At 39.1% G+C, this 23,088-nt stretch overlaps 2 protein-coding genes across 5 annotated transcripts in view; one reads left to right on the forward strand and one right to left on the reverse strand.

Annotated features, from left to right (window-relative positions):
* The first annotated feature begins 205 nt into the window (after positions 1 to 205).
* YARS2 (tyrosyl-tRNA synthetase 2, mitochondrial) lies at positions 206 to 14,693 on the forward strand. 2 transcript variants are annotated; one of them, XR_827106.1, is made up of 6 exons: positions 206 to 1,318; positions 2,329 to 2,496; positions 9,424 to 9,579; positions 9,909 to 10,079; positions 10,685 to 10,951; positions 14,646 to 14,693. XR_827106.1 is itself a non-coding variant. In XM_010860575.1 (5 exons), the coding sequence occupies exons 1-5, from the start codon at positions 537 to 539 to the stop codon at positions 10,842 to 10,844; spliced, it is 1,437 nt and encodes a 478-aa protein (XP_010858877.1). In that variant the 5' UTR covers positions 206 to 536; the 3' UTR covers positions 10,845 to 12,812. The 2 variants fall into 2 exon arrangements, 1 of the variants encoding a protein (XP_010858877.1); XM_010860575.1 differs by lacking the exon at positions 14,646 to 14,693 and having other exon boundaries at positions 10,685 to 12,812.
* The window catches only part of DNM1L (dynamin 1-like), an 18,471-nt gene continuing 8,520 nt past the window's right edge, over positions 13,138 to 23,088 (reverse strand). Inside the window, exons 6-13 of one of the 3 annotated variants that reach the window (XM_010860573.1) lie at positions 20,953 to 21,045; positions 17,900 to 17,956; positions 17,170 to 17,247; positions 16,822 to 16,854; positions 14,668 to 14,844; positions 14,390 to 14,499; positions 14,101 to 14,260; positions 13,138 to 13,844 (exon numbers count right to left, since the gene is read on the reverse strand). In XM_010860573.1, coding sequence (XP_010858875.1) covers positions 13,788 to 13,844; positions 14,101 to 14,260; positions 14,390 to 14,499; positions 14,668 to 14,844; positions 16,822 to 16,854; positions 17,170 to 17,247; positions 17,900 to 17,956; positions 20,953 to 21,045 — 765 coding nt within the window. In that variant the 3' untranslated portion in view covers positions 13,138 to 13,787. The remainder of the gene's footprint in view (positions 13,845 to 14,100; positions 14,261 to 14,389; positions 14,500 to 14,667; positions 14,845 to 16,821; positions 16,855 to 17,169; positions 17,248 to 17,899; positions 17,957 to 20,952; positions 21,046 to 23,088) is intronic. The other 2 variants (XM_010860571.1, XM_010860572.1) reach the window with 2 other exon arrangements.

Genomic DNA, 23,088 nt, shown 5'->3' on the forward strand with positions numbered 1-23,088 from the left:
AACTGATAGCTTAGACGAGACTGCCACCTCCTGGAGAAGCTAATAAATACTGGTGACTGAAGTGTTCCCATCCTTTTGGGAATCAGCAATAGGAAACTGATTGCATCTCCAAGCCACCTCAGTATTTCTCCATGAGGTTAAACCGATTCCTAATCTCTCACAACCTCTGTGAAAAAATTTTTGCATAGGACCAAGATTTCAAAGCATCACGACTTTTCTTAGGTGACAAGAAAACGGTAATTTAAGTTTAAACAAAAAATAATATTTTAGAACTCTCAAGTCTTAATTCTTAATACTCATCAGCTCTCTGAAGTAGGAACTATTATAAACACCTCCACGTTACCAAGGAGGAAAATAAGTTCTACGGAACTTACGGTTACCCGACTTTTGGCCGAAACCCCACCCAGGAAGTCAGAACTGCCTCAGCTGGGCATGCGCAGAAACACCGACAAATTCTGTAGGAATTTCAAGAGGCGGCAACTGAGGGGTGAGGTGGGCCTCTAAGGTCCCAGCATTCCTTTCGTGCCGCCGCCAAGATGGCGGCGCCCATGTTGCGGTGCATTTCTCGGAGCCAGTGGCTTGGTACCCAGGGCCTGTCAGGAGTCTTGCCCTTGGGGCTGCGTGAGGCCCACTCGGCTGCTCAGGGGTTGCTGGCGGTGCAGAAGGCTCGGGGTCTGTTCAAGGAATTCTTCCCCGAGAAGGGTACAAAGACAGAGCTCCCAGAGCTCTTCGACCGCGGCACGGGAGGGAAATTTCCCCAGACCATCTACTGCGGCTTCGACCCCACGGCCGACTCGCTTCATGTCGGGCATCTGCTGGCGCTTTTGGGCCTTTTTCATTTCCAGCGAGCGGGCCACAACGTGATCGCGCTGGTGGGAGGTGCCACGGCGCGCCTGGGAGACCCAAGCGGTCGTACCAAGGAGCGCGAGGCGCTGGATGCGGAGCGCGTGCAAAGCAACGCCCGTGCCCTGAGTCAAGGGCTAAAGGCCCTGGCTGCTAATCACCAGCAGCTCTTTGCAAATGGGCGGACCTGGGGCAGCTTCACCGTGCTGGACAATTCGGCGTGGTACCAGAAGCAGGACCTGGTGAACTTCCTAGCGGCAGTGGGTGGCCACTTCCGCATGGGAACGCTGCTAAGCAGGCTGAGTGTGCAGACTCGGCTCAAGAGCTCCGAAGGCATGAGTTTGGCCGAGTTTTTATACCAGGTGCTCCAGGCCTATGATTTCTACTACCTGTTCCAGCATTATGGATGCCGTGTCCAGCTGGGTGGATCAGATCAGCTGGGCAATATCATGTCTGGATACGAGTTCATCCACAAGTAAGCGCCTGTAGGCCGGGAGAAATCTCAGGTCAAATAAGTTACACACAAATAGCCTGTAATGCACTGTCAGTATTGTGGAGTGACGCCCTTTGTTTCAGCCCTTTTATTTTCCCTAAGAGTCCAATGGGGTTAATTTTATGTCACTGGCTAATGAGAACTAAAGTGCTGAATTAATGATATTAGGTATGGGATATATTCTAGAGCTCTGAAGGAAATAGAGCCCACTAGTCAGACACTACTGAACAACTTCACTTTTCACTTTTCACTTTCATGCATTGGAGAAGGAAATGGCAACCCACTCCAGTGTTCTTGCCTGGAGAATCCCAGGGACGGGGGAGCCTGGTGGGCTGCCGTCTATGGGGTCGCACAGAGTCGGACACGACTGAAGCGACTTAGCAGCAGCAGCAGCCAGGATTCAGATTGTATCTGTTTGCTGCTTCTAAGAAGCTTTTCTGTGTTTCTAATTTGAAAGACTGTTTGTAACCTGACCGTGACTGGACCACCTTGAATAGTTTCTGCTTTTGCTCTGCACCTTCCTTGAAGCTAAGTGTTAGTCACTGGTTGGCATCGAGAAAAAATTTTTTCAACACCAAATATTTGTGAATAATATATCTTTAATGGCATTTTCTAGAGGGAGATGAAATACAGGGCCAGCTCATATGCTACTCATTTTAAAAATCCTTTAAAATACCTCTTTTAGTGTCTCTACCTGACCACACCTTTACCTAGTTTTTTCTCTTCTCTTCCCACCCAACCTTTAAAAATTCCTAGGCCCCAATTATGTGGCATTTCCCCTTGGCTTGCCCAGAGTCACTGGTTCAGTTGCAGTTCAGAATGACAAATGTCAAAATAGGGTGCTGTGAAAGCAGAAAGATGGACAAGAATCCTGGTTTAGAAGGTTAAGGAAGGTTTCTTAGAACAAAAAACCACACTGAAATCAGAATAATTAGCAGAACCTGCCACCACTTGAGCTTGAAGCACATAATAAAGTTATTCTTTATGCATAGGTTGACTGGAGAAGATGTGTTTGGAATCTCTGTTCCTCTAATTACAAGTACAACTGGAGCGAAACTGGGCAAGTCTGCTGGCAATGCTGTTTGGCTAAACAGAGATAAGACATCTCCATTTGAATTGTATCAGTTTTTTCTCAGGCAACAAGATGATTTGGTAGAAAGGTGAGTTCTTAATAATTGTGTGCTGAGAAAAATTAAGTTCATTAACCTCATGATACAATTTTAGTCATTGACTCTCTCTGCACCCTTCATCCCTTCATAGTTTTTTGGGTTTTTTGTTTATTTTAACATAGATTCTATTTAAGGCAGTACATCACTGTAACACTGTAGTTAAACACTGTTGGTTAAAGCAGAAAACTACTGTGGGTGCTAAAAAGGTTAGAGCCAAGTTTGTGATCTGTATCTAGCAGGGTTATTGCGTTCATATTCTAGTTTTTTACTCCTTTCATCATAAACGTGACTTTTATTTTACCATTGTCTCTAAAGCTCCTTTTTTTAAACATAAAAGAAGATCCTTTTTTTAAGTGATTTTTCTCATTGTTTCATAATATGTCAAACTCTTGGAAGAATATAAATTAATGAGAAATACACCTGCAACAAAGAAAATGAATTTTTCCCAAAAAATGCCATCTGACATAATGATCACCAAAAATAATTTAGGAATAATTCTTTAATTTTTTAAATATCTAAGACTTTACTACAGAACATGAAAAACCACTATTGAGTAGGAAAACAAAGTTCTCTCAGAGCGTATCTTAAGGATTGCCAGAGGGGACCAACAGTGAGATTTGGGTGAGTGTATAATAGTTGGTATATAGGATGTGAAGGCCCAAGAGGTGAGAATTAAGCAAGATGAGGGTCTGGAGCAAGAGTTTGGTCCATTTTGGGGACCAATTGCCTGAGAGTAATTTCAGGAGTATCCCTTTAAGGAGGTTGATGGTGCTCAGTGAGGCCAGATGCCTGGGGCTATAACCTAGATGGAAATTCCAAAAAATATTATGTTGGAAAGCCCATTGTTTAGTCTCTGGAGAGGTAAAGTGGGTCAGAGTCAGTAATGCCTGGCAATCCAAAGGGAACAAAAATAAATTTACTGAGGCAAGAGATTTGCATCATCCAGAGAAGTCCCATGACTGTAAAGGCGTATCTGGAGGCCCCAGGAGAAAAGGGAAGTGGTCAGTGAAATTAACTGCCAATGGGAAAATGGTTGGTCTCCCCAGGGAATATGTCCCCATCTGAATATCCTCCATTGGTTTGGGAACAGAGACTACAATCATTTGTTACAACTTTGGCTGTTGCTAAGAAGATGATGGTGAGTCTGCTCAGTAGAGCCCAAGCTGTTAAGGCCTGAATTCCTTAGTGACCCAAGGAATTGAGAGCCCATTTTTTTGAGCTGGTAGTGTGTGCTGGGTAGAGTGTGGTGGGCTTAGTACTGCAACAGTCTGCAGTACTGTTGAAATGGCTTCCAGCATAGAGCAGGTGGTGCTAGTATTCTTGCCAGGAGAATCCCTTAGACAGAGGAAAGTGGTGGGCTACAGTCCATAGGGTTGCAAAGAGTCAGACACGACTGAAATGACTTAGCACTCACACACAGAGCAGGTAGTCTGAACAGAAACCTGAGTAGCAATGATAGGAACTAGGGACTCCTTCCAGGTTTGGGCCAAATGGGCTTGTCTTATATGAGAAAATTGTCCCTTAGCCATTGGCCAGACCAAACCACGAGGTTATTAGCAGTAGCCCAGGAGTCTATGAAAATGTAGATCTGCCAACATTCTCTTTTTTTGGCTTACTAAGGGCTTCCCTGGCGGCTCAGCTGGTAAAGAACACCTGCAATTTAGGAGACCTGGGTTCGATCCCTGTGTTGGGAAGATCCCCTGGAGAAGGGAACAGCTCCAGTCTTCAGGCTTGGAGAATTCCATGGACTGCATAGTCCATGGGGTTGCAAAGAGCTGAACATGACTGAGCGACTTACACTTTCAAGGGCTAAGTGAACAGCTACAAGTTCTGCCAGCTGGGCTGAGTCAGGACTGCCTTCTTCAGCTAGAGAGGCCCCTGAGACCAGGGGGAATGCTGCAGTCCTCCAGCTAGCTGCAGTGCATACATACAGTGGTGGTGCTGTCATTGGTTAAGAATATGGACTCCCTGTCCATCTCAGACAGTTGGTCCCAAGGGACTCTCCAAGCAGCAGGAGCACCACTACCAACTCCAAAAGACTCTTAGGCAAGAAGCTGATCATGCGGGAAGCTCCATTCTCCTGTAATTTTTAAAGGCTTTGATATCCAGGTTAGCCCTCTCCCGAAGGTACCATTTTAATTTCACCAAGGAGGCATCTCTAACCCAGGGCATTAGGTGGTTGTATTGGTTGGGGGCTGTTTAGGGCCTCAGTTTCTAAAAGATCCTGGTAGAATCCTTTGGGGTTAGCCACTTAATCCAAAATCCATAGGAAATCAAGTAGACTTATATTTGGTCCAGACTCCAAGGAGACATAATCAGATATGGTCAAGTACTGACTTGGAATGTGGAGCCAAATGGGACTAAAGGTAAGGCTCATTGGCCTGCCTGCTGGGCAGCTTCCCAAATGTATTGTTGGGCTCGCCCCAGTGAAAGGTGGCGCCTTGCATGTGACTATGGCAAAGAATTGGTAAGAGGTGAGGGATGTGTTGCCTCCAGAACATGAAAAGGCCTAGTACACGTACCTGAGTGTACTGGCGGTTTAATGATGAGTGATTTCCTCCATGTCTAGGAACCCTGTCAGTGCTTTCCAGTGCCCTTTGAATGGTTTTGACAGACCCAGTAAAATGCACAAGCATTACCCCATGATTAGACAGAGCACCTTGTAAAAAGAATTCTCTGGACTTAGGGTCAAAGAGACTCAAGGTTAGAATGAGGAGGGGGTCATTTAAGTCACTCTGGTCATAGAAATGATAAACCAATTGGACCATGCCAGTTTTGCACAGCAGGAGATAGGCCTTTAGCAGTAATCACCGTGGTGGAAGGATGGGCCCAGTCAGGCAGTAAATGTCCAGATGAGGCAAGGGAGGGCCCTGGTACAAATACTGGTGGGTCTAGGATCATCTGCCTTCCTTTCTTCTCCCTCTTCATCCTCACTAGAAGCCTATTACCCTGTCAGCCTTTCCAGTGGTGGCAGGGGTATCTTATGAGGCATGTTGCTTTATTCTGTCCCATTCAGGGGAAATCTGAGGGGACTCAAGATCTTTGGTTTCTTAGAGGAAGGAAACATATATCCTAGACAGATAGATCTCTGAGAAGGTTGTAGATTTTAGGATCTTTAGATACCAGCCAGCTGATGCATTTCAGCAGCCATGAGTAACAATTTAGGTTCTAAAAACCTGAAATTGCCAATCAACTCCTTCCTTTTCTTCCTTATGCACAGAATTTCAGTTAAGGTGTAATGTCTGATCTGTTTTTAATTCCTGATTCTCATAATCTTACATGTCGTCACCAGAAAGTTTGTGGAAGACATCCTCATGAGCCTTCTTCATAGGTGCCTGCCTCCCTTTTCAGGGTGTCGCAGTCATCCTCCCCAGGACTGGGCTCTCCCTCCAATGGCAGGTTACCACAGGGTCTTTGGGAAAGCCCTCAGCCTCTGGAGCGTAACACTAGAGCCTTGGCACATAGGTACACAGCAGCAATAAGCAACACCCAGGAAACCTCCATAGGGGTTCTGATCTATCAAGGAGCTGCTGTACCTCCTCAGGGGTCTTACAAGCCATTGGCACAAGATGTTCTGAGCATTTATATTTATCCATTGTTCAACATCACACCAGATACTGAACCCATGGTATCCCATCGGGTTTGGGGGACAGGAACAGCACGCCTCAGCCGTATTTCCCTTTCTTTGCTCTGCTATTTTTCTGTTGTAGGGTTGTTCCATTCATCCAAGTTAGGAAGTGTAGTCCCAGTATGACTCACTCACAGGGCAGGTCTCTTTCCTCCTTATATATGTGAGTATCCTGTTCTTTGCCTTGCACTCAGAGCCTCAGGTTGGGCAGTGATAATAGCCTTGGGATCCATTCCACCCTCTTTAGCTCTCCTTACCCTGAGATGTGAAGGACCTTCATGTACATTAGTCAATCAAGGCTTTTATAATTGGTGGTCTGATCATCTCATTAGAGGATATGACTTTGATTGTTGATCACAATACTGCAGATATTGTTGAATTGTGGCAGCAGTGACATTTTGGGATGAATACTGAGGTAACATGAGGCAATATGCAAAAGACATAATAGCATTATGGACCTCCAGCATACATTGCTACCCTTGTAAACATGTTATCCATCTGGGTTAGCCAGCTAGTAAACTAGTCAAAGCTAAACGGCAGTCATGCAGTCCTGCCAACTATGCCTTTGCCAGTTATGTGGGCCTCAACCTGTCGGTAGTGTTACCATCAGCTAGAAATGCCTGGTAGTGGGTAGGGGGTGGCCCTCACCTGGGCCCATACTACTTGTGGAGCCCCCACAGACATTTCCTTGCTGCTACTGCTAAGTCACTTCAGTCGTGTCTGACTCTGTGCGACCCCATAGACGGCAGCCCACCAGGCTCCGCCATCCCTGGGATTCTCCAGGCAAGAACACTGGAGTGGGTTGCCATTTCCTTCTCCAATGGGTGAAAGTGAAAAGTGAAGGTGAAGTTGCTCAGTCGTGTCCAACTCCTAGCGACCCCATGGACTGTACCCTACCAGGCTCCTCCACCCATGGGATTTTCCAGGCAAGAGTACTGGAGTGGGGTGCCACTGCCTTCTCCTTGGCCAAACTTGTGACTAGACTAGACTTGTGGTCCTTATGACTATAAGACACGCCTCAGCAACAATCATCAGGGAACCTTAAAAAATAAAATGTATTACTTAGTTTCCAAAGGGCACAGGCACACAGTGAGTCAAGGATAGAAAGGGAGGGAGGACCCACCCAGGGCTCTGCCTTTATTGGGGTGACTAGGATTCCGCAGCTTCACTCTTCACTGGCTAATTTAAAACAGGGAAAACAGGGAGTGGGAAGGCTGGAGAGGGGTCATTCAGGCAGTCAGTTATCTCAGTTACCCAGGGTTTTCTAAAGGGGATTTTCATCAGTAGGGGTAGCCTAGTTCCTTACCTAGTTGGTGGGTGAACTCTGGGAGTTGGTGATGGACAGGGAGGCCTGGCGTGCTGTGGTTCATGGGGTTGCAAAGTCGGACACGACTGAGCGACTGAACTGAACTGATGACATACAATTGGCAGTTGTTTATTTGAGATCAGTGTCTTTGAAATGGATACTTTGGCATTAAGCAGTGAGAAGCTTAACGTCAAGCACTTACATTTATACATATAGAACCACTTGGAAAAATATGTGGCTGTACCTACTCAGTAGAATACATTTATGACTTGTGTTAATACCAGCAGTCCCTCCTCTGGGCACATCCCTGACAGATTAGTGCACCAAGAGAAATACATGGGAATAGTCATAGCAGCACCATTAACTACTGTCCAGGAGTAGGAACAACACAAAATATCCACACCAAAATAAATACATTGTGAACTATCTTTAATGTGGAATGCTGTATTCAGCAGCTGCACACACAGCAACATGGGTGCATTGCCAACATCATGACAAGCCAGTGAGTGAAGTCACTCAGTCGTGTCCAACTCTTTGCGACCCCGTGGACTGTAGCCTACCAGGCTCTTCTGTCCATGGAATTTTCCAGGCAAGAGTACTGGAGTGGGTTGCCATTTCTTTCTCCAGAGGATCTTCCTGACCCAAGGATCAAACCCAGGTCTCCCGCATTGTAGGCAAACACTTTACCATCTGAGCCACCAAGGAAATCTGATGTGCCAGAGTAGTGATTCTGTTTATATAAAGTCTAAAAAGAGGCAAAACTAAGTGACGCTGTTTAGGGAGGCATACTGAGATGGTAAAAATATAAACAAGGTAGTGACTACCATCAAAGTTGGGAGAGTGGTTGCCTTGAAGGGTGAGGGGACATGATACAATTGTGCTTCCTTGGCTAGGAGCACTGTTGTGTATCTGTTATTGTTCAGTTGCAAAGTCGTGTCTGACTCTGCAGCCCTCTGAATGTAGCACGCCAGGCTTTCCTGCCCTTCACTATCTCCTGGAGTTTGCTCAGACTTAGGTCCATTGAGTCAGTGATGCCATCCTACCATCTCATCCTCTGTTGCCTCCTTCTCCTCCTGCCCTCAATCTTTCCCAACATCAGGGTCTTTTCCAATGAGTTTGCTCTTTGCATCAGGTATTGGAGCCTCAGCATCAGTCCTTCCAATGAATATTCAGTGTTTTCCTTTAGGATTGACTGGTTTGATCTCCTTTCTGTCCAGGGGACTCTCAAGAGTCTTTTCCAGCACCACAATTTCAAAGTATCAAATCTTCTGTGCTTAGCCTTCTTTATGGTCCAACTCTCAACAGCCATACATGACTACTAGAAAAACCACAGCTTTGACTATACCGATTTTTGTGGGCAAGTGACGTCTTTGCTTTTTAATACGCTATCTAGGTTTAATACACTATCGTAGCTTTTCTTCCAAGGAGCAAGTGTCTTTTAAACTTCATGGCTGCAGTCACCATCTGCAGTGATTCTGGAGCCCAAGAAAATAGTTTATCACTGTTTCCATTGTTTCCACATCTATCTGATGGGACCAGGTGCCATGATCTTCATTTTTTGAAAGCTGAGTTTTAAGCCAGCTTCTTTACTCTCCTTTTTCACCCTCATCAAGCTCTTTAGTTCCTCTTCACTTTCTGCCATTAGGGTGGTATCATCTGCATAGCTGAGGTTGTTATTTCTCCCAGCAATCTTGATTCCAGCTTGTGAGTCATCCAGCTGAGCATTTTTGATGATGTCTCTGGAGCAAGAAGAATATATATGATGGGGATGGGGTCAACTATATCTAGACTATTGCTTTTAAAAAGGAAGTATCTGAAACAAAGATGGCAAAATTGAATCTTCAATCGGGGTGATGTTGTATTATTGTCATATTTTTGGTACATTTCTGCATGTTTATTCCATAATCTAAAATAGAGGGGGGAGACAAAAACTAGGTATGTTATATAACTCTAACAGGCTTTTTTTGTTTTTTTCACCCCAAAGATACCTGAAGCTCTTCACTTTTCTGCCTCTTCCAGAGATTGACCACATCATGCAGCTGCATGTCAAAGAGCCCGAAAAGCGGGGTCCTCAGAAGCGACTTGCTGCGGAAGTAACAAAGCTTGTTCATGGACAAGAAGGGCTGGCCTCTGCTAAAAGGTGACCTTGTAGAATAAAGATCACTTGATTAATTAGTTAAGAGACTGCAGAACATTTGGAGCCACTGTTTTAGAGTTACCTTTTACCACTAACAAGGACTGTCAGTGTTAACCACTGACAGTAAATGAATAGTTTAAAATACTAGCCTTCATTTACTAGGAAAAAAGATTGTCCTGAATTAAGCTTATAAATTATACAAGATGAATGTTGCTGTTTGAAAAACTTCCCATCTGGAATATAATGGGTACTTCATAATTGGTTATTGGGTAGTAGAACACGTGTCTGTATAAGCTGTCAACGTGATGTGGTTCTCAAAACATGTTTTCCAGGTGTACACAAGCCCTTTATCACAGCAGCATAGATGCGCTGGAAGTCATGTCTGATCAAGAGTTAAAAGAATTGTTTAAAGAAGCTTCATTTTCTGAATTAGTTCTTGACCCTGGAACAAGCGTCCTAGATACGTGCCGCAAAGCAAATGCCATTCCAGATGGTCCCCGAGGGTAAGGTTATTTAACTTTTAGGTTCAAAGTTATATTTCACAGCATGTTTCCAGAGATGGTGTTTTCCTGATAATGGCATCTCATTCCTTATAGATGTTAGGTTAGTCTGAGAATAAAGTGAAAACTGAGAGTACTTATTGCTGAAAATAACTTAAATTTTCTGTACAGTATTACTGTACTCTCTTATGAAGTCCAACCTGGTAAGTTTTTTCTCCAGCATCAGAGAATTGGTTTAAGGGACCACAATTGTATAAATACGCTGGGATCAGTTGGCTCAGGGATAGTCAGTTTGAGAAGATCACAAGATCAGAGGCCCTAAGTATACAGATTCACACAGCCTCTCTCATACTCAGTCTGTATCATCTTATTTGAGGGGCATAGGGGGGTTGCTCAGCCTGTTTTAAAATTTTAGTTGAATTTATTCCATCTGTTCCTTTAGAAGAACTAAAGGGGAGGCACAATCTAGCAAATACGAAGGTAACAATTCAGTGCTAAATGGTTTCAATTAGCCTTTGAAATTTAAATGAAATAATGATATATGTGTATTGTTGGGAGTGGTCAACAATGATTAGATTTATCTAGTTACTAAACATTTCTATTTTTAGGTATCGGATGATTACAGAAGGTGGAGTCAGTATAAATCACAGACAAGTAACAAATCCTGAGAGTGTTTTAGTTGTTGGACAACATATTCTTAAGAATGGACTTTCATTACTTAAAATAGGAAAAAGGAACTTCTACATTATAAAATGGCTTCGGCTATGATGAAAAACCCTTCTGGTGTTGAAACATCCATCATTCATTATCAAGATATACAAACTTATATCTTCACTTATGCAACTCAAAGACTGGAGTATATTCTAGGCCTCAGTGTGAGTAATTTCATTGTTCATACAGGTTCATACATTGTTCATACAGGTTGGTTAAGTTTGTGGAATATTTTATTTCCTAATCCTTAAAGACTAACACAGAAAAGCATGATTTCTAGGTTTAATCTCTTTTAATAATTATGCTTCATGAAAAACTAAATGCTAAGTTGCCTATCCTGTCCTTGCTCTTGTATCAGGTAAATATATCATTGGATTTTTTTTGTTGTTGTTCAGGAAGCAAATTCTATAAAAAAGGAGAAAAGTTAGAGGAAGCCATAGACAGCATTAGAATTACAGTACAAATCATTTCTTTTTGAAGAAAAATCAGTACATGACTTTTCAGAAAGTTTATAATTCAGTGTTCCAGTCACCTGTGTTTCCATGGAATTAAATTTACTCATTAGCCTTGTTTTAACTCAGTAAAAAAGGTAGCAATGTCTTATAAATTTATCAACTTTTAAATTAGTCTTTAAGTTTCAACTTCTGTCCCCAAGCAGATTACAGCTTGAGATGAACCAAAAAGTTAAGTAACCAACAAGATAAAATAGAGGCAACAAGATAAAATAGTGGATACACTAAAATATCCAAACATATGAGAATATCAAAAGATATTCCAGGAAGGGAAGTTTTCAGGTCAAATTTAAAGGATCTGGAATCAAGATTTAGTCAAATTAAGCTCTACATTCTTTAGGCAAGTTGATTCTCCAGAACTGTTTGCAACATCTAAAAAATCAGATCATTGATTTTTCTTGATTTCCTTAATTTCATTTGATCACTTGAAGATCAAGTAAAACACACACATACACACAAAATGGTTAACAATCAGATTTGTTCTAGAAAATCTTACAGGCAGCAAAGCATGGCTTTAGAGTTCAAATTCTAGCTATTTACTACCTGGACTGTTTGGAGCAAGTCATCTTCATATGCAAAAAACTGGAGATGTATTATAATAAAACCTCAGTCAATTATAAAAATCTAAATAGAAAAAAGTCATTAAACTTTTATATAGTATAAGCTATATTGCTATGTTCCAAAGTAGATTTGCATGTACTCTTCTGGGAGTACAGTTAGGAAGAATTCACTTATTGACAAGCTTTTTAATGTCACTTCATACTAGCAACTTTATTTACAAAGTAAGAACATACAGGTATCCATTGTAAGTCAGAGATCTCTACATTTCAGAACTTCACTCGGTTTAAGGGCCAACAAAAGGAGGTTTCCTCTTTCTGTACCTATCTTGCCTGTTTTTCTTTGTACATGGTGTGTAGTACTAACAAGTGCATTACCATAGCAGGTAATGTTTTCAATTTCAAGTTTGCTGGAAAAAGGTGCATTGTAAGGTTCTGTCCCCTTTACAAATTAACAAAGTTAGACTAGAATGGTAATCATCTGATCTATCTCAAATACATGAATCATGGATGGCTATAATTTCAAAACTGATGTTTAATAATGGCAGAGTGATTTTAAAGTATGCTAATAAACATTTTGGAAGCATGTATTCTATAAGATGGTACTGCAAACAGATTCATAGTCCTGTATCACCAGACTGAATCTGTTATGTTTGAGACCAGTTGCTGATCCTGTTGTTTCTCAGTACAGTATCATTAGCTAAAGGTAACACACATTCATATGTTCCTGCCAGTATTTCTTCATAAATGCCATAACATAAAAATAAATTTAATATCTGCAATATATAATTCATCTTAAAATTTATTATGTAATTCACATCAAGAATAATCTGGGGAATTTTGGTAAAATGTGTTCATGTTCTAAACCTCACTCCCAACCCTCTGAGAGTGTTTAGGAGTATGTGTCTGTCAGCATGTTTTTCTGTGAATAATAAAGCCCCATCATTATTTTCGTACCTTTATTCTAATCTACTTTGTTTGTGTGAAGCAAAAGTAATAACTATTACCAACTAACCCTTAGAGAAACGTAGAGAAAGAAGATACACTTAAAATCAGTACAGTATTTGGTTCTAAGACCCTCCTCCAGGTGAATCTTGAAGTGTGGTCTGTGGGCTCCAATTTACAGATGGATTACTGGATTACTACTATTATATTTGAAAGCCAAGGAGAATTTACTAGTTCTTCTAAAAACTAAAGGAAATGGTCATGACCAAGTCTTGCTAGATAATCAAGGCTAGATGGTTGTTCTTAATGCAGTAAAACATAATTCATGCTTCCAAGTTTAAGTAAGATCAAAGGTATTTTAATTTTTAATGCACCAGGGGAAAGTGGACCCAGAAGTGGAAAGACGGTAGCTACATATTATGCACATCACATCACTGTCAGTGTTACAGATCCTCTCATGTGTTCAGCTTTCTTACAGACACATCAAAGGTTGCAGAGAAGCTCAAAACTAAATCAAAAGATAATTAGAACAGTGACTACGTGAGTAACTTGTCAACCCATCTCTTTCAAAGCCAGGTCGGTTTATATAGTGCATGCATCATAGTCATTATGAAATGGTGTCTTGGTGCATTCTTCTTGAAGGGCTGTGGCAGCAGCTTTAAGACTACTAGCAGATCACACAGGTCATCTTATTCACAAACTGCTTGTACAACTAGAACTATTAATGGTTCCTTTTAAGTTCAAATGAAACTGTCACAAGACAGACTTGATGTATTTTATATACTAGGAAATTTTAGAAATAGCCATTTATTATTTGGATTAAATGTGTGATTTGTTCTGGAATACAGAGTACAATTTTCATTTTATAGCCAGTCTTCACATGAGCAGATTCATATCACTGCAAGACACAGGAGTTCATAAATAAAATTCTACTCAAGTAGGCAGGACTAACAAGTCAACAAAATCTCAGGATTACATAGTTCTCTTCACCAAAGATGAGTCTCTCGGATTTCAGCAATAATTTGACTGGCTCCTTGTAATGCCTGCATTAAAGAAGATGATAAAAATTATAAATGTTTAAATTATAATACCAAAGAATCTGAATTAATATGGGATAATCTCTCCACTTTATATGTGGTTGATTCATATCTTCTCTGAAATTTGAATCAAGTGCCAACAGAGTAATATTTAGCCATCATACAAAGACTATATATGTATATATATCTCCAAGCATTTTAAATAATAAATGTTTATACCTACAACCCAAATAAGAACATTTTTTAAAAATTCCCAGTTTACCTTTAGCATATCAGCTGCTTCTTTCCTACGCTGTGCCATGTCCTCGGATTCAGTCAGAAGATCATCCAGTAAGGATGATTTATATAGCTGTCCTACTAACTCACTCTGAAGAGTATCTTTCACATGATTAACCAAAAAATGCATTACTGCCTTTGGCACACTGCAAAGCAATCAAATAATCCATTTATTTGAGAATAAAAACCTAAATTTTAAAAAATACATATATTTTCAAAACGATTAAGAAATTATCCAGCAGTATTCTAGTCTGATTTATATACATAATACTAACCTGTCTTGAATATTCTTTCTGACAATAAGAAAATATGATTTGATGAGTCGTTCAATAACTTCACAGTCCCGCTGTTCACGGGCAGATAGTTTTCGTGCAACAGGAACTGGCTAAATTGGGTGAGGGGAGAACAAATTTACCGTTGTGCCATTTTGAAATGACAACACGTAACAGTACGTTTTTGAGATACCAGTTCCTTCTGTCTTTTAAAATGCATTCTTGGTAACTTGGTTCTTTGTCCTCAATCATTCTACAGCTTACCAAATTCTACAGCTTACCACATCCAGCAAATTCACAGCGTGGCCTTTTTGTGGACTGGCTGGCATAATTGGAATTGGTTTTGATTTTTCCTCAGCTAGTAACTCCTCAGCTTTTGAAGTTTTCAGCATTCCTCTCCAGTTGCCTGTTGTTGGTTCTTGAACAGCATCTCCAACCCCACCACCTCCAGATGCAGCCTGAAATAAACATGTTCCAAACCTGTACCAACCATATCAAACTGGCATTATCTAAACAAAGTTAATTTTTTTTGTTAGGCGTCAAGGAGAATACCCATCTAGTACCCATCTGGAGTTTAATCTATTTAGAGATAGCAGGGTCAGAAAGAGATGGTGACTGGCATGTGCAACTGGAACCCTGAGCTGTCTAAGTAAGAGGTTCTGTTCTAAATTGCTGGCAAGGCCTTGGCCAGGATATCTTAAATTCCTCTTTTATTACTTGCTAACTTTTCAAAGTTTTTCCTCCTCTCCAACCTCTAACACTAGAGATTGTGGAGAAAATATGAGCTAGCCTTTAAAACAAGACTCACCATTAAAAGCACAAGGAAAGCCAAAACTGCTATTCACATTATTTCTTCAAAGTAACTTTAAACACTGTTGAACTGTGATCTCTCTGAAAGTTCAACATGTCTCCAAAAGTTAAGACTTTATATATTTCTCAAGTCAGTTTATGTTCCTTATAGTCACAGGATAAAAGTAGGAATCCTTTAATTAACAGAAAAAAGAACACACTCATGATTCTATGAGTTTGCATGCATGCTTTTGTGTGTGTGTTAAGTCATGTCCAACTCTTTGTGACCCCATGGACCGTTGCCCACCAGGCTCCTCTGTCTGTGGGATTCTCTAGGCAAGAATACTGGAGTGGGTTGCCATTTCCTTCTCCAGGGGATCTTCCCGACCCAGGGATCAAATCCACGTCTCCTGCATTGGCAGGTGGATTATCACTGAGCCACCTGCAGGCCCAATAATGACATTAAGCTGCCTAAAATGTTGAATATGACAAACACATCATCAGTTCCCTCAATGTTTATACCCATGAGAAAGGATCTGCTAAAAGAAATCTAGTGTTGTCATTAATCACAAGTGCTTTTGCACCTTCTTTTTTAGGATATCTGTTAGTCTTGATTTATAAAAGAAAAATGACTGTTTAAGGTAACAGGGAACACTACTTTATCAATATTTAAGACATGTTTTTAGATATTCTTTAAGATTTTACAATCTAAAATGAAGATAAAATGGCATTCAGAATTATAGAAATAAAAATGACTTTATATTAAAGTTTAACAGTGTTATAGCAATTGTTAAATGTTTTTTGTATCATTCTGATTCAAAACACTGCCCAAACTTTGTCTCTAAAATATGTATTAAAGATGATGTTTATCAATATATAGGTGGAATATTTATGTACTACTTTTTAAATGAGTAACTGTATTTCTAAATGCCTGTTAACTATACATGAGTGATAGACCTACATATGAAGTCTTAAGGAGAGTGAGCAAATTCAAGGTGAAGCCATGAGTAAAATAAAAAGCAGTGATTTAAATGGTTCTCTTAAGATCTTAAGAGAAGATAAGACATTTAATTATAAGGTTTTATCTGAGGCTCAGAATCTTAAACCTGGACAATAAATAAGGAAAAGAGCTTAATGGCAAAAATAAAAATAAGAATGGGTCTGAATAACTTACAGATTATTTTATCAAGAACTGGCAACAGTCTCAAACTCTCAGTCCCCCTATATGCTCTGAATTTGCTTAAGCTGTTGAGGCACATGTTAAGCTACATATTTAGGGTGACAAGTGCATAAGAAAGAAGTGACAAGTGCATAAGAAAGCGTAAGAAAGAAGCCTAAGAGGACTATCTATTAGCACTGGACAGATCTCAGAACCTTTAAAGAGGAAAAGTCCAAAAGTACAATTTTCATCTCCAGAATTTTAATTTCCTACCAAAATATTAAATTCAACACTATTCTTGAAGGTAATAGAAAACAGTAGGAAAAGCTGTTATTATTTAAAACAATGTTAAAACTAGAATTAATACCATCTTAGAAGTTAGTTGAATAAGAGAAACAATAAACATAAAGACAATGATAGATGCCACTGTTACAAACAAGTTCTTCAATGGTTTTGAAGACAAGTGTTTCTGAAAAGCAAGACTCACATTTTTAGTTTCTCTTCTGCTCTCCTGAATTAACTGTTAAAAGATATGTTAAAACATGCAGTTTAACAACCAAAATTTAAATACCAATGGCTTGAAATTCAAAAAGTGCAGGATAATTTCCTCTTTAAATTCTTTTTCTGTCTGCATCTTCATATTGCAAGCAAAAGCATGTTAACAAATTTATGTTATGAAGTATACACTGTTAAAAGATTTAAAATTTCTATTAGACTAAAATTTGGTCTTAGCACAATATCCCATATTAATATTCTGCTATTCAGTGTATTGTTTCCAGATGATTATGTTGCACCAAATTAGGCATGCAGGCTTAGATTAAGAATCAGAACAGACCTTGCCATCAGCCTCAGCAGAAGCAGCAGGGGAGGGCTCCTGGGAGGCAGGTGCCAAAGCACTTGGAACTTTAGAAGACTAAAGGCAAAAAATTCAGGGAAAAAGAAATCAAGGATGCCAAAAATGCATTCAGAAACATTCTATAAATACGAATTTTCCCCATGAAAAACAAAAATGGGACGTATTGTTTATTTTGCCTTCTTTCCTGTACTACCGTCACTGTTGTCACCTTTGTTTAAGGCTGTTCAGATGAATTCCTAAGAAAAGTTCAAATCCAAAAGCTTCATTTTGATTTTTACAAGATGATAAGACCTTTTCTGGTAAAGAATTCAAGGTAACAGATTTTTACACAAAAACTAATACATGCAACTATTACAGGAAGCTAAAACCTGGTACGCACATATTGCCATCTTCCCTCTCCAAAAAAACCCCTTGTTATAATAAAGTCATTAGTCATTTCAACTAATTTTACAAAGTTCACAGTCACTGAATTCTTCAAAAAGCCTTGATACTTAAAATCCACCTTTAAGCATTTATTCCAATGTATTAAAAATATTTTATCTTTAAATTACTCAAAGCCTGTTCTGAAACTTGCATACCTTTACTCAAATATGCCAATGGAGTATTAAAGTGAGAAGAAAAAATTACTCCCAGAACTCAGTAATATTCTGAGGCTCACCAGTCCATCTCTGCATATTTGTTGGGAATATGCTTTAAAAACATTTTTTACCTTGTCTCGTGATACAGCTGAAGGCAATTCTCTTGCTAGCCTGTTTCTCCTTTGTTCCTATGAAACACAAGCAAGCAAAAGATTCATGATTATCAGAACATAAGAGATGTAAGCTACTAAAAAAAATGTGCAGCTTAACTGAAAAGTATGGAATAACTAACAGTGTATCCTCCCACTGTTGAGACTCATGCCATAATTATATTTTAAAACAAACAAGAAATCATTTAACCCAATGCTTCTCAGTCTTTTTTTCTGCCCCAACATACCGGAAGGATAAATACAACATCAGTAATAGTGGCTTCCTGTACCAGAACTCTCAAGGGAGGGGCAGTGGACCAGCATCATCTCTGCCTTTCCCACTCAGTTAAGAATCACTGATTTAAACTCTTCCCACATAAAAGTACATAAGCCTTCAACATACCATATAGAATCTGAAGTACACAGATCACAGAAAACTTAAGCAAAGCCTTTAAAAATCACTCTAACCTGCTGCCATTTCTGTTACTTTCACACAATTCTCACAAAACAATAAGAAATATCTATAAGAATGTTATGCTTTCTTAGTGTTAGAAACTGACAGTCTGTTCTACAACCTGGGTAGTTTAACAGACTGATCACCTGCCACTCTTCTAATTTGTTGATATCATCAATGTAATTCTGGTACCAAACTAAAGAAACTGTAAATTCAAACCAATAGTACCTACTGTATGTCAAGCACCATAATAGGTGCAAGACTATGAAAATATAGAAGGACAGAGGTGTTAATACTGGCTCATAAGCAGCATCAAATACAGCAGAAAAGCATTTAAGTTAAATGCAGTCAAAATGCTCTTGAGCAGAAAGCATTTCATGAACTCAGACTTGCAAAAAAGGTGTACGTTAACAAAGCTTCACAATGATGTTTTTGGGTAAGAAAATTTTGTAACAAATTATACTAACTTTTTCACTATAAAAAAAGAACTGTTTATAATAGCCAGGACATGGAAGCAACCTAGATGTCCATCAACAGATGAATGGATAAGAAAGCTATGCTACATATACACAATGGAGTATTACTCAGCCATTAAAAAAAATGCATTTGAATCAGTTCTAATGAGGTGGATGAAACTGGAGCCTATTATACAGAGTGAAGTAAGCCAGAAAGAAAAACACCAATACAGTATACTAACGCATATATATGGAATTTAGAAAGATGGTAACAATAACCCTGTATACGAGACAGCAAAAGAGACACTGATGTATAGAACAGTCTTATGGACTCTGTGGGAGAGGGAGAGGGTGGGAAGATTTGGGAGAATGGCATTGAAACATGTATAATATCATATATGAAACGAGTCACCAGTCCAGGGTCGATGCACGATACTGGATGCTTGGGGCTGGTGCACTGGGACGACCCAGAGGGATGGTATGGGGAGGGAGGAGGGAGGAGGGTTCAGGATGGGGAACACATGTATACCTGTGGCGGATTCATTTCGATATTTGGCAAAACCAATACAATGTTGTAAAGTTTAAAAATAAAATAAAATTTAAAAACAAAAAAGGAAAAAATAAAAATACAGCAAATGATAAAAATATATGGATTTTTAACAATTTTCAGAATTACAAATTAGCATTTAAATGTACATTTTGAAGAAGGACACAAAGCAAAAGGCAGAGGAATCAAGAGACCAGAAATTTTCAAGCTAGTCTATTACCAACCATTACCAACCAGTTATGACCTTAGCTGGCCCCGGCGAGCTGGCTTACTTGCTTTGTTAACAAGTTACTAACTCTCAGCCCCGGTTTCCTAGTCTATTAACATCACCTTTATAAGGGTGCTCTAAAGATTAAATGAGAGTATCTATGTGTTTGTTCTCTGACGCATAGTCATTAAAATCAGAGACATTCACTTGTAAGAAAAATACTGATCTGAAATCATATCATAAATGACCTTGTCAGTATTAGAAAAACTGTTTCAGGCACAAATTTTCCTTGAAGGTTTCTGTGTTACAAGAACTAACTCCTATCTTAGAGTGTCTACATGCCAATTTTTAACATGATAACTGTTTTATAATCCACTTTCTTAAGTGTTTTAAAGTGCCTTACTTATACGTGTTTTGGAATTTTTTCTGGCCATGCTACCCACCTTGCAAGACCTTAGTTCTTCAATCAGAGATTGAAGCTGGGCCACAGCAATTTTCTGGAATTTTTTCTGACAATAGGAGTTACCTCAACTATGCAGCTAAAAAACAGTTCCCTGTACCCGTTAAAGAGAAGGTGCTTTTCCCCTCTAACAGTGTCCAGCAAAATAAGCAGTAAAGTAATAGCTGTTATCAGCTGTGGGTCTTGGGTTCTTCATCTTTTTAACTAAAAGGTCCCTTGCAGTTCCCAAATTCCATGTTTACGATTTTCTCTCCACCCATGTGCATAAGAGAAAATTTGCTACAGAAGAGAGACAGGTCTTCCTGGACTATTAAACAGCAGAAAATTTTACTGTTTTGTATAAAAATGGCAGAGAACAAAATGCATCCAGATAAATCATTCTATCCATCAGCCTTGGCTCCTTCTGAGTTCTTATGCAACCTACAACATTAACCTCAAATGGAAAAAAGAAAGGATCCATGAAATGCAGCAACCACAGTAGTGGTGAAACAGTACTGTTTTTCTAAATACACTATAATTTAGGTAATTCTCGGATTGTTTCCTTCAAAGCTTTCAGAATCAAGTAAAAACAACTTTAAACATCCACTGTTTTACATACTTCAGTCTAATAAACTGCAACAACAGTTAACTGAAATGGAACCAGGCAGTCCTTCAAATACAAATACTAGATCAATGAGCCCCAGATCCTCTCTGAGTTACAGTTTCATAAGCAGAAAACAAGAACAATGCCTCCAGGTGGTGGTGAGGATTAAATTTAAGAAAACAATGTAATGCCCTCAGCATAATTCTTGGAATGTGACAATAATAAGGTACATAAATGTCTTATACTTATTCCTTGCTCAGTAAATTTGATATAATTGATCTAAAACAGATTTTCTCTCTTAAAAAACACAAATTCAAATTGTATTTACCTCTATATTGTTGTTCATTAACCCACAAGCATCAGCAAAGTCTGGATGTTTTGTGTTGATATAAGCCAATTCAATTGCCACTAAGTTATGGACCTAGAAAAAAATAAAATTAGGCTATATACAATATTATGCCAACCTAATTTAATGTAGGAAACATATAAACTTATTTAACAGATAAATTCTGAAAGACCATACAGGAAACATGCCTAAATAAATATTTGATAATTATACTCCAACTGATAAATCTTATACCAAATAATAATTTGCTCTCTCTTTTAAATTATTTACATTTCAGCATCTAAGACTGCATTTCTGACATTGAAGCAGATAGAAGTATACTGTTAGGGGGGAAAAAGTTATCTAGTAAATGCGTATCTAACTTCCAAACAACTTTCCTATATACAAACCTTAGATCACCCACTATTCCATGTCAAAAGTTCAGGTTCAATAATAAAACATTACAGATTCAGATATAAGGTAAAGATGTTAACTTTACTTGGGTAAAGGATACATTTAAAGGCCTGAGCTAACCTAATTGATTAGCCTTAATTATGAAGCACCTAGTTTAAATATATGTAGTTCAAAACCCTAATTGGGACAATAATCAAAAAGGAAAGTTGGAATTAATTATACTCTAGCATTATAGACAGATTAAACTAAGTCCTTCATTTCACTGTCCTAACAAATCTCAGGTATCAGAACAGCACTAAAAGATCAAAACCAGTGAAAATGATTTATTTCAATGAATTTCTGATGACTCTGTTATCAGTGGGTAGAGTCCAAGATCAGGCTAATCATGTTCTCACTCATCTCAATTTGTGCTTATGCTTGCCAGGGAAACAGCGAAGCAGCAGCACTTACATCCTATACTCCAAGGACGGTTTTGTACTTGTAAAGTAAACGCAAGTAAATGTCCACTGGGGCTCACCACCCTGAGCCAAGGACCCAAATGCACTTTTAGAGACCAGAAAGGAAAAAAAGAAACAGTCAACAATTAGAGGCAATAGGGACAATTTCAAATGCTTATCTCATATTTACGCCAATTTCAGGATTTTATTTTTAAGGACAACAGCCATGATATTCTGACATTAGGTCATCAAACAAGCAAGCTGTACAAACAGCCAAATTATCCTGACATACATCAAAGTTAAAAAATAACTTGCTATATAAAGGCTCAGTTTACCAGGCTGAAGATTAAAACCAACTTGCCATTAGATCAGTGCTGCTATATGTATTTGTGCTCAGTTGTATCCAACTCTGTGTATGTGAAGTAAGTCGAGCTACAAAATGGAAAAAATTTAATGGCTAGGCTTAAAAAAAATCCTTGTCTATTATGTTACATATGATGAGTGCACTGTATTAGAAAAAAGTATTATTTAGTTTACATCCAGTCAAGAAAGAGTTTTTTAAGGTGGTAGTATTTTAATAGATCGATGTAACCCCTAACATTAGTGATTCTACGTAATTGCCAGGATGTGACTTGGGAGACATTTTATTAAAGGTATCCTAATAATACCTAAAGGTAGCTGAAATTAAAAATTATGGACAGGAAACTAATTACTATTGACTGTCTACTTATGTTTTGGACACTCTACTGTGAGAAATTTGCAAATGGTATCTCTTTGAACCTTCCCAACATACCTATTATATTAGTCTGTTTTACAATCAGGAAACTTACTAAGTGATACATTTACCAAAGTCACATGGCTGGTGAAAGTAGAGCCAGATTCAAATGAAGATCTTAGTCCAAAACCTTTATAAAATAGGAAGCACTGAAACTGTCATGAGGTCAAGGTTCTACTCCCAGTTCATCCACAAACTAGATGTAATGTGGGTTTAAATGATTCCTAACATCTTTGGTCTCAAACCGTTTAAAATGAAAATGTTACTAATTGATGTCTTTATACTTGTCTGCTTCTAATCACACGTCTTTCTCCCTCACCCGTACTCTGCTTTTTTTTTTTTTTAATTCCCATTATCTCTTTTCAAGGCAAGCAAGTGTTATAAAAGTGTTGTATTTGTGGATGGCTACTCTGCAATTTAGTTTCTTGTCCATGGATAAAATACACAGTTGATTAAGACACATGTATTTTTACCTGTTACTTAAGAGTACTGCTTTTGACTGTGGTTAATGGT

Source organism: Bison bison, unplaced genomic scaffold (genome assembly GCF_000754665.1).
Source record: "Bison bison bison isolate TAMUID 2011002044 unplaced genomic scaffold, Bison_UMD1.0 scf7180017864468, whole genome shotgun sequence".
NCBI classification, from domain to species: Eukaryota; Metazoa; Chordata; class Mammalia; order Artiodactyla; family Bovidae; genus Bison; species Bison bison.

Bases quoted from the DNA above. Each gene is read 5' to 3' on its own strand.
- YARS2 (XM_010860575.1), top strand. From the start codon at position 537: ATGGCGGCGCCCATGTTGCGGTGCATTTCTCGGAGCCAGTGGCTTGGT. The intron at 1,319-2,328 runs GTAAGCGCCTGT...CTTTATGCATAG, and splicing joins GGATACGAGTTCATCCACAA to GTTGACTGGAGAAGATGTGT. The intron at 2,497-9,423 runs GTGAGTTCTTAA...TTCACCCCAAAG, and splicing joins CAAGATGATTTGGTAGAAAG to ATACCTGAAGCTCTTCACTT.